At 41.4% G+C, this 16,906-nt stretch overlaps 1 protein-coding gene across 1 annotated transcript in view; it reads left to right on the top strand.

Moving 5' to 3' along the window:
* Positions 1 to 1,779: 1,779 nt before the first annotated feature.
* The window catches only part of rabgap1l (RAB GTPase activating protein 1-like), a 422,326-nt gene continuing 407,199 nt past the window's right edge, over positions 1,780 to 16,906 (top strand). The window contains 2 exon segments of the mRNA XM_034180104.1: positions 1,780 to 1,965; positions 5,069 to 5,240. Of these exon segments, the coding sequence (XP_034035995.1) occupies positions 1,828 to 1,965; positions 5,069 to 5,240 (310 nt within the window). The 5' untranslated portion in view covers positions 1,780 to 1,827.

Genomic DNA, 16,906 nt, shown 5'->3' with positions numbered 1-16,906 from the left:
TACAAAATGCGCTGTATTGTTGAACGATGCACAGAGACACTATCTGCAGCGAGATCATGTTGTAGGTCTTTGGAGCAGGTCTGTGGGTTGACTATGACTGTTCTCACCATCCATTGCTTCAGCTTATCTGAGATTTTTCTTGGCCTGCCACTTCTGGCCTTAACTAGTACTGTGTCTGCGGCTATTTCTGAGATAGCTTTTTGTATCCTTCCCCTAAACCATGATGTTGAACAATCTTTGTTTTCAGGTCATTTGAGTGTTGTTTAGAGGCTCCCATGTTGACACTCAGAAGAGATGCAAAGAGGGGAAACATTTGCAAATGGCCACCTTAAATACACTTTCTCATGATTGGATTCACCTGTGTAAGGAGGTCAAGGGTAAATGAGCTTACCAAACCAATTTTGTGTTCCAATAATAGTGCTAAATGTATCAAAATCAATAAAATGACAGCGGTGCCCAAATTTATGCACCTGCCCAATTTTGTTTAAATAATTATTGCACACTTTCTGTAAATACTAGAAAATTCATTTCACTTCTCAAATATCAGTGTGTTCATCTGCTATATGATTATATTTAACTGAAATTTATGATCCAGACAACCAAGGTCTTATAAAGGAAAATCATGAAAATTATCAGGGGTGCCCAGGCTTTTGTATGCAACTGTATATAAAAAACCAAGTGGCCTCTGTGTGTGTGCATGCATGTGTATGGCTTCAATCACGAAGAAACTGGGGAGACCTGATATTTGCTGTTTGGTATGTTTATGTATTTATGGGTCAAGAATGAACACTGCCAAAACAGAAAGTTGATGGGACTAATATTTTTGTAGAATTTACGGATATTAGGTAACAACCGTGAATAATGGACGTTGATAACTAAATTCTGGTCTCACACGACATTCCAGCAGGAGGCAGTAAATCATATATAAGCCAAGTGGCATGTGTGTAATAACTTAATAACTTTGATCACGGACAAACTGGGGAGAGCTGACATTTGCCATTTGGTATGCTTATGTATTTTGGGTCAAGGATGAATGCCAGCAAAACAGAACATTGACAAGAATAATATTTTTGGAGATGCTGTGGATATTAAGTAACAACAGTGAACAGTGGATGTTGATAATTACATTCTGGACTTGCACGCCATTCCAAATCATTATTGAAACTTTGCATAATTTATTCTGACCCTTGAAAAATTTCATCTCTCTATTTTATAAACAGTACCCAATCTACAGCCTGTGGATCCACATGGGCGATGCCCTATTTACTAGCATTAATTTCCCTATTATTTTGAAAATGGAACCATGTGGAACATTGGTTAAGGGAACCACCTGACCACAATTGAGTTGCATCTTTATCCAGTCATAGTTGTGATGATGTAACGCATACTGTAAGTGCTCTATGAAACATTTATTAGTCATGTTGTGGCTGATTACCAAAGGGGTTGGGTTGTTTGGAATAATTTTTGGTGCAGACGTATCACTTAAAAATGTGGCAGTTGTTATGCAGCACACAGACTTCTGGTTCACCACAGTATATTATACTTAATCTTTTTTAATGTGACTGGTTGTCTTTATGTGGTGTGCTGGCTTGGACTTGCAACAATCTAAATACAAATGGGTTCTGTGTATAAGGAACTGAATGCTATAATATTTCAAAGACTACAGTGTCTATTACAGATAAATATACACCACAGATAGCAGAAAAAAGACCTGTCCTTCCTGTTGTGCATGCAGGCTACCTTCAAACTGACCTGAGTGGACAGTTGAGGGAGGGGAGTACTTTTGTCCTGGTCTCCCCCGGCAGACCCTGACTAAACCAGCCAGTCATGGATGACGGCTCTTCACTGGGCAAAGTCAGTAGTTCCACTGAGTCTGTGGCCACAATCACCAGTGAGGAGTTTGTTCTGGTGCAGTGCAGTGCTGCAGCATCACCATCAGGATCAGAGGGCAAGCCAAGACTCAAGGTTAGAACAACACAGCAGCAGACTGACACCTGAGGTGAATGGGTTAATATTTACTATCATATCTGTATACACTGCTAAAAATAATTAGGTGAAACACAGTGTTGTTCTTATTTATTTTGAGCAGTATACGAGGTCTGTCCATAAAGTATAGGTCCTTTTTATTTTTTTCAAAAACTATATGGATTTCATTCATTTGTTTTTACGTCAGACATGCTTGAACCCTCGTGCGCATGCGTGAGTTTTTCCACGCCTGTCGGTGACGTCATTCACCTGTGAGCACTCCTTGTGGGAGGAGTCGTCCAGCCCCTCGTCGGAATTCCTTTGTCTGAGAAGTTGCTGAGAGACTGGCGCTTTGTTTGATCAAAGTTTTTTCTAAACCTGTGAGACACATCGAAGTGGACACGGTTCGAAAAATTAAGCTGGTTTCGGTAAAAATTTTAACAGCTGATGAGAGATTTTGAGGTGATACTGTCGCTTTAAGGACTTCCCACGGTGCGAGACGTCGCTCAACGCTCTCAGGCGCCGTCGTCAGCCTGTTTCAAGCTGAAAACCTCCACATTTCAGGCTCTATTGATCCAGGACGTCGTGAGAGAACAGAGAAGTTTCAGAAGAAGTCGGTTTCAGCATTTTATCCGGATATTCCACTGTTAAAGATTTTTTCAATGAAAGACGTGCGGACGGGTCCGCGCGTCAGGACGCAGCCGGCGCGGTGCGGCGGCACAGGAAAAACTCCTCCGTGTTGATAACCATTTGTAAAATCCAGGCGGCTTTTGATGGCTTTCAGTGGAGTGAGTATATGAGAAATTGTTTAACAGCTGGACATGTTCCAACTTGTCCTTAAGGCTTCCAACGGAGGTGTTTTTCCTGTGGCGGAGCGTCGCGGCGGCTGCGAGCCGACACTGCAATCCACCCGCACGTCTTTCATTAAAAAAATCTCCTTAACAGTGGAATATCCGGATAAAATGCTGAAACCGACTTCTTCTGAAACTTCTCTGTTCTCTCACGACGTCCTGGATCAATAGAGCCTGAAATGTGGAGGTTTTCAGCTTGAAACAGGCTGACGACGGCGCCTGAGAGCGTTGCGCGACGTCTCGCACAGTGGGAAGTCCTTAAAGTGACAGTATCACCTCAAAATCTCTCATCAGCTGTTAAAATTTTTACCGAAAACCAGCTTAATTTTTCGAACCGTGTCCACTTCGATGTGTCTCACAGGTTTAGAAAAAATTTTGATCAAACAAAGCGCCAGTCTCTCAGCAACTTCTCAGACAAAGGAATTCCGACGAGGGGCTGGACGACTCCTCCCACAAGGAGTGCTCACAGGCGAATGACGTCACCGACAGGCGTGGAAAACTCACGCATGCGCACGAGGGTTCAAGCATGTCTGACGTAAAAACATATGAATGAAATCCATATAGTTTTTGAAAAAAATAAAAAGGACCTATACTTTATGGACAGCCCTCGTATTTACCAAACACTCTACTATGTGTACTTTTGATCCATCTCCACTGACCAGGATGACAGAAGAATAAGGTTGAGTAGACCAGTCATGAGGAGCTTTTCCCCCTATGAATTTTCTCCAGCATAGCACCTGCTGGAGCTGCCTCATTCCTTACACTAGGTCTTCTTGTCTGCTACAGATTGTACATGCAGAGTTCCAAATAAATTCCACAATAAGGCAGAACCATGAAATCTTAAACTGGCTCATAATCATTGGTTTATTGAGGTCCTTGTGAATTCCTGGCATCCTTAGTCTATAATTTAGAGTAGGCCGATGTCTCTGTGAACAAGCCTCACCTTTGTCAAGTGATCCCATTGTTGATTACTCATTCAGGTTTGGCAATGGCCAGGTTTTTGTGTTTTTTAGTTGCTTTCTCTGAGCCACTACTTGGTCCCCTTGTATACCGTAGTTTCCATAGTGCAAGTCATTTTTACCCATGGCCATCGGGTATTGCGGAGGCTTTGCGTCAGTCTGTCTGTGCTCAGCATAAGTCCAGTCCTATTACTGCCAGAGTCTTCAAATTTACAGGGGGCATTCTTGGAACACAGACCTTGGACATGTTCGGAGTTGGCTAACCTTGACCTATTTTAAGAGGTTAAAAAGTCACATTTTATTTCAGTCTGTTCAGTTTTGTTTTTGAGTGGTGGGTGTGACAGCCAATCAGAGTAGAGCTGCACCATGATATCAGTGGCTGGTCTCTCCAAAATTACTTTGTTTTGTGTGTTTATATATATGCTTCTCATATATTATGTAAAAGCTAGTGAGAAATAAACACTTCTAAAACTGAAATCACTGTTTTTGGAAAATAATAACACCTCTGAACATATTTTACAAGATATTTGTGGATGTTAGCATGGTGACATCACAGGCTGGTAGTTAGCTGGAAATCTCTGCTTTGTTTGTGTGTAAATACATCCTCTTTGTCATTTATTATGTAAAAGCTAGCGAGAAATAAACACTTCTAAAACTGAAAATGCTGTTTGTGTAAACTGATAACACCTCTGGAGTCATTTACAAGACATTTTGCAGACGTTAGTGTGCAGGCTAACTTCCACTAACTCAAAGCTAACGTTCTATGGAGTTGCAATTGTCTCATTAATACCAGCAAATGCACAGAGGGTAATCTACAAATATTCCTTGATTTGCACAAGTTCTGCTCTTTAAATGTAAATATTGTTTTTGATTGATTGATTGAGGGGCTTTATGGAAATGTACAAATTGTACGTAACACAATAGGATAATAATTACTTAAACAACTGCAAACTATAAAGAACACAGTGCTCATACAGCTGAGGATATTTTAGCATTGTTTTATATTTTTTCTTATTATTATTACTAGCGTTGTAGGTCCTTATACTCTGGAAATTATGGTATGCATCGAGCCTCCTAATTTGAGAACCTCCCCATTTCTTTTTTAAGTATATAGCTGCTTGTTTCGGTAAGTATGTGTGTGTATATAGACACTTAAAAGACTCGAGTTTGTTATATCCAGCCAGACTTGCATGTATTTAGAAATGCAAGAAAACATCTTAATGAAGAGAAATAAAGTAAGAATGTGCAAAGGGAATTGTTTTTCTTTACTTTTTTTTTTTTTTGCCACATCAGATGTCTTCGAATGGAAGTGAGCAGCTGGAGAAAGCAATGGAGGAGCTCCTGGATGATGATGATGAGGAGGAGGAGGAGGTGAAGGAGGAGAAGAGCAGTTTGGAGAAAATGGAGAAGGAGAGGGATTCAGGGAGTCAGGTCCTGAGCCCAGTCTTTGAACCCCAGCATCCAGGTATAAAATCTGTCTCTTTGAAACTCATTCATGTTCAATGATGCTTTTTTTTGTGAAGTGCCAAACAAAATAAAGAAGCTAAATAGTCACAACAGCATGTGTATATCGGCTACAAAACACATCCTGAGACTTTCTTGTGACTGGAATTTAAACACACAAATTAGACCTGGCAGAATATACTGTGATCTAAGCAAATGTAAATGCTGTGTTTTCAGTAAATGCAAAGATCAGACCTCATCTTAATGGAAATTCATATACACATACACTCATCTTCAACCGCTTAGTCCAATAGGGCAGCACAGTCATGTTTGGGGGCGGGTGCTAAACTGGTAAAATATGATGGATATGACATAATTTCTCTACTTACGGGGTACAAACCATGTCATTTTCAATGGGGTTTTGGGCAAATTACACGGAAAGAAAGTGAAAATGCAAAGAAAAAGTGACGATGTGGTGGGAAAGTGGACATGTGTTACGGTTTGTTTATGATCCAGAGCACAAACGTGTCGAGGCAGTTTTGCAGGTGAGAGAACAGAAAGAGGAAAAAAATACTTTATCGCGACTGCTTCGGTGATTGCAGCCGAAAACAAAACCGTACACCATTTATTCGTGTGAAGTTATGTTGTGCATATATTAAATGGAGGTCCCCATAAGTGATCAAATCCCGCAATATCACTGAGGGTTCAAACAAGACTACGGTCTCCTCTTAAGGGTCGTGGGTGGCTGGAGTCTATCGCAGCAGTCATAGAGCGTGAGGCAGGGTACACCCTGGGCAGGACGCCAGTCTGCCTCAGGGCCACATATAAACAAACAGTCACACCTGCACGCACACCTACAAACAATTTAAAGTTTCCAGTCCACCTAACCGGCATGTCTTTGGATGTGGGAGGAAGCCGGAGCACCCGGAGAAAACCCACGCAAACATGGGGAGAATGCAGAAAGGCCACAGGTGGGAATCGTACCCATGACCTTCTTGCTGTGAGGTAACAGTGCTAACCACTAAGCCACCATGCTGCCCAACTTCATATATACTGAGATAAATATATTTTACCTCAAAAAACCAGTGGTGGGCATAGTTCCACTAATTAGCAAAGCTAACTTTTTTGTTAGCTTTGCTAACAAAACTTTTTGTTAACGTTTACACAAACAGCGGGAGAAGAAGAAAACTAGAAGGGTGGAAAAACTAGAAGGGTGGAAATGAGAGTGGGGACTTTGAATGTTGGTAGTATGACTGGTAAAGGGAGGGAGCTGGCTGATATGATGGAGAGGAGAAAGGTAGACATTGTGTGTGCAAGAGACCAAGTGGAAGGGAAGTAAGAGCAGGAGCATTGGCGGTGGGTACAAGTTGTTGTACCATGGTGAAGACAGGAAGAGAAATGGTGTTGGGTTCATTTTAAAGAAAGAGTATGTTAAATGTGTGTTGGAGGTCAAGCGAGTGTCTGACAGGGTGATGAGTGTGAAGTTGGAAATTGAAGGGGTGATGATGAATATTATCAGTGCATATGCCCCACAGGTAGGTTGTGAGATGAAGGAGAAAGAAGACTTCTGGAGTGTTAGATGAGGTGGTGGAGAGTGTGCCCATGCATGAAAGAGTGGTGATAGGAGCGGACGTCAGTGGGCATGTTGGTGAAGGGAACAGAGGTGATGAGGAAGTAATGGGTAGATATGGTATCAAGGATAGGAATGGCGAAGGACAGATGGTAGTTGATTTTTCAAAATGGATGGAAATGGCTGTGGTGAATACCTACTTTGGAAAAGGGAGGAGCACAGCGTAACATAAGAGTGAAGGAAGGTGCACACAGGTGGACTCCATTCTTTATAGGAGATGCAAGCTAAAAGAAATCACAGACTGTAAGGTGGTGGCAGGAGAGAGTGTCGTTAGACAGCATAGGATGGTTGTTTGTAGGATGACTTTAGAGGTAAAGAAGAAGAAGAGAGTGAGAGCTCAACAAAGGATCAGATGGTGGAAGCTGAAGGAGGAAGACTGCTGTGTGAAATTTAGTGAGCAGGTGAGAGAAGCACTGGGTGGAGGGGAAGCAATTTTGGACAACTGGAAAAGTACTGCAGATGTGGTGAGGGAGACAGCTAGGACAGTACTGGGTATGACAACTGGACAGTGGAAGGAAGACAAGGAGACTTGGTGATGGAATGAAGAGGTCCAGGAAAGCATAAGGAGAAAGAGGTTGGCGAAAGTTTTGGGATAGTCGGAGAGATGAAGAAAGTAGACAGGAGTACAAGGAGATGTGGTGTAAGGCGAAAAGAGAAGTGGCAAAAGTGAAAGAAAAGGCATATTGTGAGCTGTACAAGAAGTTGAATAGTAAGGAAGGAGAAAAGGACTTGTACCAATTGGCCAGACAAAGGGACAGAGCTGGAAAGGATGTGCAGCAGGTTAGGGTGGTAAAAGATGCACATGGTAATGTGCTGACAAGTGAGGAGTGTGTGCTGAGAAGGTGGAGGGAATATTTTGAAGAGCTGATGAATAAAGAAAATGAGCGAGAGAAAAGGCTGGATGATGTGGTGAGAATAAATCAGGAAGTACAACAGATTAGTAAGGAAGAAATGACAGCTGCTATGAAGAGGATGAAGAGTGGAAAGGCAGTTGGTCCAGATGACATTCCAGTGGAGGCATAGAAATGTCTAGGAAAGTGAGAGGATGCCTGAGGAGTGGAGACGAAGTGTGCTGGTTCCTATTTTCAAGAACAAGGGTGATGTGCAGAGCTGAAGTAACTACAGAGGCATAAAGCTGATCAGTCACAGCATGAAGTTATGGGAAAGAGTAGTAGAAGCTAAGGTTAGAAAACAGGTGAAGATCTGTGAGCAGCAATATGGTTTTATGCCAAGAAAGAGCACTACGATGCAATGTTTGCTCTGAGAATACTGTTGAAGTATAGAGAAGGCCAGAAAGAGTTACATTGTGTGTTTGTGGACTTAGAAAAAGCTTATGATAGGGTGCCAAGAGAAGAGCTGTGGTATTGTATGAGGAAGTCTGGAGTGGGAGAGAAGTATGTTAGGGTAGTGCAGGACATGTACAAGAATAGTGTGACAGCGGTGAGATGCACAGTCGGAATGACAGACCCATTCAGGTGGAGGTGGGATTACACCAAGGATCAGCTCTGAGTCCTTTCTTGTTTGCAGTGGTGATGGACAGGTTGACGGATGAGATCAGACAGGAGTCTCCATGGACTATGATGTTTGCACATGACATTGTGATCTGTAATGAGAGTAGAGAGCAAGTTGAGTCTAGTCTGGAGAGTGGAGATATGCTTTGGAGAGAAGGGGAATGAAAGTCAGTAGAAGCAAGACTGAGTACATGTGTGTGAATGGGAGGGAGCCCAGTGGAATAGTGCAGTTACAAGGAGTAGAAGTGGTGAAAGTAGATGAGTTTAAATATTTGGGGTCAACTGTTCAAAGTAATGTAGAGTGTGGTAGAGAGGTGAAGAAGAGAGTGCAGGCAGGGTGGAGTGGGTGGAGAAAGGTGACAGGAGTGATTTGTGACTGAGGAATATCAGCAAGAGTGAAGGGGTTTACAAGAAGTTTACAAGACAGTAGTGACACCAGCTATGTTGTATGGCTTAGAGACGGTGGCACTAACAAAAAGACAGGAGGCAGAGCTGGAGGTGGCAGAGCTGAAGATGTTGAGATTCTCTTTGGGAGTGACAAGATTGGACAAGATTAGGAATGAACATATCAGAGGGACAGCTCAGGTGGGATGGTTTCAATCAATCAATCAATTTTTTTTATATAGCGCCAAATCACAACAAACAGTTGCCCCAAGGCGCTTTATATTGTAAGGCAAGGCCATACAATAATTATGTAAAACCCCAACGGTCAAAACGACCCCCTGTGAGCAAGCACTTGGCTACAGTGGGAAGGAAAAACTCCCTTTTAACAGGAAGAAACCCTCCAGCAGAACCAGGCTCAGGGAGGGGCAGTCTTCTGCTGGGACTGGTTGGGGCTGAGGGAGAGAACCAGGAAAAAGACATGCTGTGGAGGGGAGCAGAGATCGATCACTAATGATTAAATGCAGAGTGGTGCATACAGAGCAAAAAGAAAAGAAACAGTGCATCATGGGAACCCCCCAGCAGTCTACGTCTATAGCAGCATAACTAAGGGATGGTTCAGGGTCACCTGATCCAGCCCTAACTATAAGCTTTAGCAAAAAGGAAAGTTTTAAGCCTAATCTTAAAAGTAGAGAGGGTGTCTGTCTCCCTGATCTGAATTGGGAGCTGGTTCCACAGGAGAGGAGCCTGAAAGCTGAAGGCTCTGCCTCCCATTCTACTCTTACAAACCCTAGGAACTACAAGTAAGCCTGCAGTCTGAGAGCGAAGCGCTCTATTGGGGTAATATGGTACTACGAGGTCCCTAAGATAAGATGGGACCTGATTATTCAAAACCTTATAAGTAAGAAGAAGAATTTTAAATTCTATTCTAGAATTAACAGGAAGCCAATGAAGAGAGGCCAATATGGGTGAGATATGCTCTCTCCTTCTAGTCCCCGTCAGTACTCTAGCTGCAGCATTTTGAATTAACTGAAGGCTTTTTAGGGAACTTTTAGGACAACCTGATAATAATGAATTACAATAGTCCAGCCTAGAGGAAATAAATGCATGAATTAGTTTTTCAGCATCACTCTGAGACAAGACCTTTCTGATTTTAGAGATATTGCGTAAATGCAAAAAAGCAGTCCTACATATTTGTTTAATATGCACTTTGAATGACATATCCTGATCAAAAATGACTCCAAGATTTCTCACAGTATTACTAGAGGTCAGGGTAATGCCATCCAGAGTAAGGATCTGGTTAGACACCATGTTTCTAAGATTTGTGGGGCCAAGTACAATAACTTCAGTTTTATCTGAGTTTAAAAGCAGGAAATTAGAGGTCATCCATGTCTTTATGTCTGTAAGACAATCCTGCAGTTTAGCTAATTGGTGTGTGTCCTCTGGCTTCATGGATAGATAAAGCTGGGTATCATCTGCGTAACAATGAAAATTTAAGCAATACCGTCTAATAATACTGCCTAAGGGAAGCATGTATAAAGTGAATAAAATTGGTCCTAGCACAGAAGCTTGTGGAACTCCATAATTAACTTTAGTCTGTGAAGAAGATTCCCCATTTACATGAACAAATTGTAATCTATTAGACAAATATGATTCAAACCACCGCAGCGCAGTGCCTTTAATACCTATGGCATGCTCTAATCTCTGTAATAAAATTTTATGGTCAACAGTATCAAAAGCAGCACTGAGATCTAACAGAACAAGCACAGAGATGAGTCCACTGTCCGAGGCCATAAGAAGATCATTTGTAACCTTCACTAATGCTGTTTCTGTACTATGATGAATTCTAAAACCTGACTGAAACTCTTCAAATAGACCATTCCTCTGCAGATGATCAGTTAGCTGTTTTACAACTACCCTTTCAAGAATTTTTGAGAGAAAAGGAAGGTTGGAGATTGGCCTATAATTAGCTAAGATAGCTGGGTCAAGTGATGGCTTTTTAAGTAATGGTTTAATTACTGCCACCTTAAAAGCCTGTGGTACATAGCCAACTAACAAAGATAGATTGATCATATTTAAGATCGAAGCATTAAATAATGGTAGGGCTTCCTTGAGCAGCCTGGTAGGAATGGGGTCTAATAAACATGTTGATGGTTTGGATGAAGTAACTAATGAGAATAACTCAGACAGAACAATCGGAGAGAAAGAGACAAACTCAGAGAGGTGAGATTGAGATGGTTTGGACATGTGCAAAGTAGGGACCCAGGGTATATAGGGACAAGGATACTGAGGATGGAGCCACCAGGCAGGAGGAGAAAGAGGAGGTTTATGGATGTGCTCAGGGAGGACATGCAGGTGGTTGGTGTGACAGAAGAAGATACAGAGGACAGGGTGAGATGGAAACGGTTGATCTGCTGTGGTGACGCCTAACGGGAACAGCCAAAAGACAAAAAAGAAGAGCCTCCACTCATCACTGGTTGGTTGGTTTATTTATTTGTAAAAACCAATGCACAAATTACTGTAACGTGTGTGTTGGTTTTTACAAATAAATGTGTATTTGTAAATGTCTTTTTTTAATTAAAAAAAAAAGGCATTTGCAAAACTGAAAATTCTCTTTAAGTGGGATTCAGTGCAGCAAACAACAAACCCTAACCTTAACCCTTCTAACTCACAATCCACTGAGAAAAGTCAGCAGATGGATGAGCCGCACATTGTGACTTTAAACTAGGGATGTCGCGATCCGATCACGTGATCGGAAATCGGGCCCGATCACGTGGTTTCAGACTTGATCGAAATCGGACGTTGCATCCCGATCAGGAATCCGATATAGATTTTATCCTCATTATTTTGATCAGCGCTATTTCAGGCTCATTATTGTAGATTAATGGGCCTTTCACGCTTCAGAAGTGTCAGAGGTGTGAGACGTGCGTTGCTTTTTAGAGGCGTCAGAAGCGTCGCTTTAGCTCGGCTTTTGACGTGACGCTTCTGACGGGAGCGCGCATTGCCGCTTGTCGGCAGCCTGACGCGGTCAAAGTTCAACCTAATTTTTTTTTTTTTTTTTTTTTATTGAACAAAAGAAAAAACATAAGTTCAACCGGACAGAGGTGGGGGGAGTTACGCGTGCAAAGTTTCTTTCGCAGAACTGCTGTTTGTGTGTTTACGCGCTCAGCCTGACGCCTCGATGGAATGACAAGAAGATGATGGACACTTTCCCAACGAAACTCTTGCTCAGTCATCCCTCCGTGCGCAGCAGCACGCGGTGCTGACCAAGTCCTCAGGATGACGATCTGTCATCTGATTAACAAAAAGAAAAAAAAACATATTGTCCTCTGATCGTTTGTCTGCAAAACGGAGCGAGAGATGGTGTGCGCATGAGCGACGTGCGCACTCATCACATTTAGGAACGCGTCTTAAAGAGCTTCCATCTTCATTCACGTTCACTGCGCTGCTCTGAACTTGTTAAACACTGATCAAGCATCAGAGGGGCACACTGAGGACTGTCAAGATGCAAATGTAAGTTTGTAACTTTCGACACTCTGAGCTGTGATGTAGCTTCGTACTGTCCAATAGGAACGACGTGTCAGCCAAAACACGGAAGACTAGTGGCAGAAACCACTGATCTGTACAAATGGTAAATGGACTGCATTTATAAAGCGCTTTTCTATCTGCATCAGATGCTCAAAGTGCTTTACAATTATGCCTCACATTCACCCCGATGTCAGTGTGCTGCCATACAAGGCACTCACTACCAGTGTTGCCACAGTTACTTTGAAAAAGTAATCCAATTACTGATTACTCCTTGAAAAAGTAACTTAGTTACTTTACTGATTACTCAATTGTAAAAGTAACTAAGTTAGATTACTAGTTACTTTTTTAGTTACTTTTCCCAGCTGCCGACAACAACCCTCTGCCACCTCAACATGACAGTGATACCTGTTTTGCCAAAACTTACTTTATAGTCACCCTTTCTTGACTTCAATGAAAATAAATACTTGTTTTATAAAAAGTAAAATAAAGACCTCTTTCTTGACCTCATATTTAACTGTTGACAGCACTGTAACAGCAAAACTTGCAATTTTGAACCTACATTGTTTATAAATGTAACTATTACATTCATTCTAGCATTTTTCTAACATTTAAATTCTCTCTAAATATTTTACTTGTTGAAATTAATATTATTTTAAGTAGTAGTAGTAGTTGTAGTAAAAAAAGGCTTCAAAACTGGACCTTTAATCTAGGGGTGTTGAGGGGGGCACATCCCTCCCCCACGCCCCCATTCCATCTGGATTCGCCCCTACTTTGGCGTTTGAGCACAAAGAATGGATAACATTTATTTATGCAGAAAACGTGACCAGATTTACAGGTAAGAAAGTTTTACTGTGTTTTCACATCATGTGGTCCTCAGAAAGAGAGTTTAGGTGCATTTGAGTGGAAAATAGTGTTAGTTGTTGACGCGTCGCGGAGGATCAGCTGTTTTAACGTGCAGATATGGAGCGGCTCAGCTCAGCTCTAAATAAAGGAGGAAAAAAGTATAAAAATGTCTTTGTAAAGCTCAGTGCAGGTGTGCTGATCACCGTGCTTTAAGAGGAGATGACGAGTCGAGCAGCTGCAAAAAAACACGCGGATGAAAAGCTCACAGCTCACTGAAAGTGGGCAGTTCAGTCGAACCCCGACCTCCTGCCCACGGACCAAGTTTAATGCTGCTATCGACCCACAATGAAAAATAATAGTAACGCACAGTGACTTGGAGAAGTAACTTTAATCTGATTACTGATTTGGAAAGATTAACGCGTTAGATTACTCGTTACTAAAAAAAAAGTGGTCAGATTAGAGTAACGCGTTACTAAGTAACGCGTTACCGGCATCACTGCTCACTACACACCGGGAGCAATAGAGGATTAAAGACCTTACCCAAGGGCCCTTAGTGATTTTCCAGTCAGGTGGGGATTTGAACCACAGATCAGTGCAGAAACCACGTGTCTGAAGAAAAATCCTTGTAAATGTTTTTTGTTGTTGTTGTTTGTTACCTCAAAATTTCTGATTACTGTTTTAAAAAGTTTAGAACACTTGTAATTAAAATAGCTAAATCAATAAATGGTTCTTTAAAAACCTTTCATCTGTAAATTAAAACCACCTTTTATTTCAGATTAGATAATTTCTTGTTTAACGTAAGGAACCTTTGACATTTATTTTTAGACAAATAAAATAACATGGAAATTTGTACATTTTTTAAGTCTGGTAGATTATTACTTGATTGTTCAGGCTACCTCGAGGAGAAGTGCACTGTTTAAGTGATAAATAATAAAATAAGCTGATTAAAATGAAATTATTATATATTTAGCATTTGTTCATTGTTCATTCAGTTTTTTAAAGTATCGGATCGGGACTCTGTATTGGCAGATATTCAAAATCAGATGACTCGGAATCAGATCGGGGCCAAAAAAAACCTGATCGGGACATCCCTATTTTAAATATCTAAAAATTAAAGAAGTGGTCAGTGCAACTCTTGCAGGCAACATTTATATAGTTTTTCTCAGAAATCAGTGGAGAATTAATGATAACTGACTTCAACACTATTTGGTGTTTTAACATTTCCCATAATCCCCCTGTGCTTCCCAGAATGCACCGCGGCGCCAGCAGAGTTCCGGCGTCTCACAGCGCATGTAAACAATGATAAAGCGAGGATGTGAATGGCGGCAATTCAGGGAGTTCACGAGCGATTATGATGACACGTTCTCTCAAGTTGAGAGGGTTATCTAGAAAGAGGTGTAGCACCTGTGTTGAACTTCTGCCATGCCCCAATGTTGTCTTCTTGTCTATACTTCAGGAGGTGTGTTTACATTGTGTCCTGAACTGGAACTGTGCTGAAACTGACATCTCGCGTGAGTCATGGGCCGTGAAATGGCACGAGATTCACTACTGCAAAACACCGAATGCACTTGAGGGTGGAATTTAACAATGGACCGTGACTGCTTAATTTCAGCTTGTACACTGTTCCACAAAATTGGTGCACAATACACAAACCCTGTACCACCTATGGTAACATTGATTTAAGTGTAAATTACACATCATATTGTCATTTCTGGAGAAGTATATTGTTTCCTCCTATGATGTCTGAACACTTTTGAACAGGGTGAGGGACTTCAGCTGAAGAAAAGGGTTTAAAGAAAAACAGCTTGAGTCAAAGTTAAATTATTACATTTTCTAATGTCGTTCATCACCAACAGTGTCAGTCTACAGTTCATTTTAAGTCATAATAAAGTCAAGATTTGTGTATGGACACTGAAGCATTACATAGTTATATTTTCAGAATTTTTGCTTTCCATACCTTCAAGCCACAGATATTTATTGGATTCTGTAAATTAATACAGTTAAACCTCGTTAACTTGCGTAAGTCACATTTCGGCTTTATTGCAGTCAATTTGTGGACCCCAAAAATTTAGACTTCTGTCTAGAAGTCAGTTTTGATTTACCCGTTTTTGGGAGGAGGGGTCATCAGTGGGGATGATTCTGGTTGATGATTTCTTCTTCCTCCTCCTGCTGCTGCATGTCAGCGATGAGGGTGGACGATTCTCTGCGGAAGATTCTGAACGATTCAAAGTTTTTGGATATGATGCTTCAGATCGTTACTGCTGGTTCAGATTGGGCCGGAATTTACATGTGTGGTGGGCGTGTTTGTTGCTGGTACGTGTGAAAATTATAGCCACACGTGACGGGCACATGTCACCATCACAATGCAGGAAGGAATCACACGTCAAATTGTCAAAACTATTGTAATATGGCAAAGTAAGCTGATTATAAGTTTATTTTGATCAACCTTATTAACTCACGGCTTCAGATATCTTGCTGCCAGATTTTGTGAACCTCAACTTGGGTGAGTTAACGAGGTTTATCTGTACTATTGTCTCTAACAGGAGAACCTGCCAACAGAGTTGGGCAATGGCTATGTTTTCACTCCTGTTTGTTCGTTTATCTGTTTGTGAACAGCGTGTAACCCACAATTTTAATATATCCTCTTGAAATTCTTACAGAGGATGCAAAAACTTTCAATTTTCAACATCAAAGGTCAAAGTCGGGGAAAAAGCTTGGAAAATTGGAAAGATCCCTGTCCTTTAACATTCAGTTTAAAAAAAATTCACAACTATCAAAAAAGATCATTTTTTTTCATATTTGAGACCCCTTTTAATTAATTTTATTTCATTCAGTTTATTTCATTTATATAGCACCAAATCACAACAAAGCTGCCTCAGATCGCTTCACACGAGTAAGGTCTGACTTTACCAACCCCTAGAGCAAGCACACAGTCAGCAGTGGTAAGGAAAAACTCTGATCTTGAGGCAGAAACCGCAAGCAGACTACTGCTTAGGCCATTCTAACAGTTACAAGGTTTTTACAAAGCTGAAGAAACAGATAACCAGAGTAACATCAAAAACAAAGTGCGCTATTGAGATGACCATGCAAACAATTGCACCACAGGCAGGGTGTCATCCAGCCCCCTGTGGTGCAGGGCCAGCGTCCATCCATCACGTCATCAGTGGGCCTGTCCTCCTGGTAGAATACATTCCAAAAGCATACTGCAGTATGCTGCTTCAGCTGTGGCATCTCGTAGCCAGTCCAGCCCCCTGTGGTGGCCTTGTGTAACATCATCAGTGCCTTGGACAGAGAGAAAAAGAGCAGAATCTGTTGGCAGGAAAAGCTGCACCTAAGTTGTTAGTTCACAAGCAGTAAATCGACAGGGAAGGGAAATACTCCGGAATGCTATACTTTTAATGTATATTTTACTTTACATATTAATCAAAGGTGCGTCAATCACTCTCCTGTTTGAACGTCAGGTGTAGACTGGCACTCACTATCACCTGACAAAGTTTGATCTGGATGTAATCCGGATTGTGGATTTTGTGGGCATTTGAATTTAATATTGAAAAGCCCCTTTGGTGCACATTTTGTATTATATCTCAATCAAAAGTGCCTCAGTCACTTTCATTTTTCTGTTATAGGTTTACCTATACCTCCAAAACTAGAGATGTTTTTTAAACTCATCCTGCTGTACCACTGACTGTAACACTGAGTAATAGGAGGCTGTTATTGCTGTGTGCCTGCATCAGCACTGAGATTACACTATTTTTAAGTGTCATTTAAGAAATGAGGCCCTTGGGTGTAAAGGCT

Source organism: Thalassophryne amazonica, chromosome 10 (genome assembly GCF_902500255.1).
Source record: "Thalassophryne amazonica chromosome 10, fThaAma1.1, whole genome shotgun sequence".
Classification (NCBI taxonomy): domain Eukaryota; kingdom Metazoa; phylum Chordata; class Actinopteri; order Batrachoidiformes; family Batrachoididae; genus Thalassophryne; species Thalassophryne amazonica.
The sequence above is the reverse complement of the archived record's forward strand: the minus strand, read 5'-3'. Positions and strand labels throughout refer to the sequence as shown.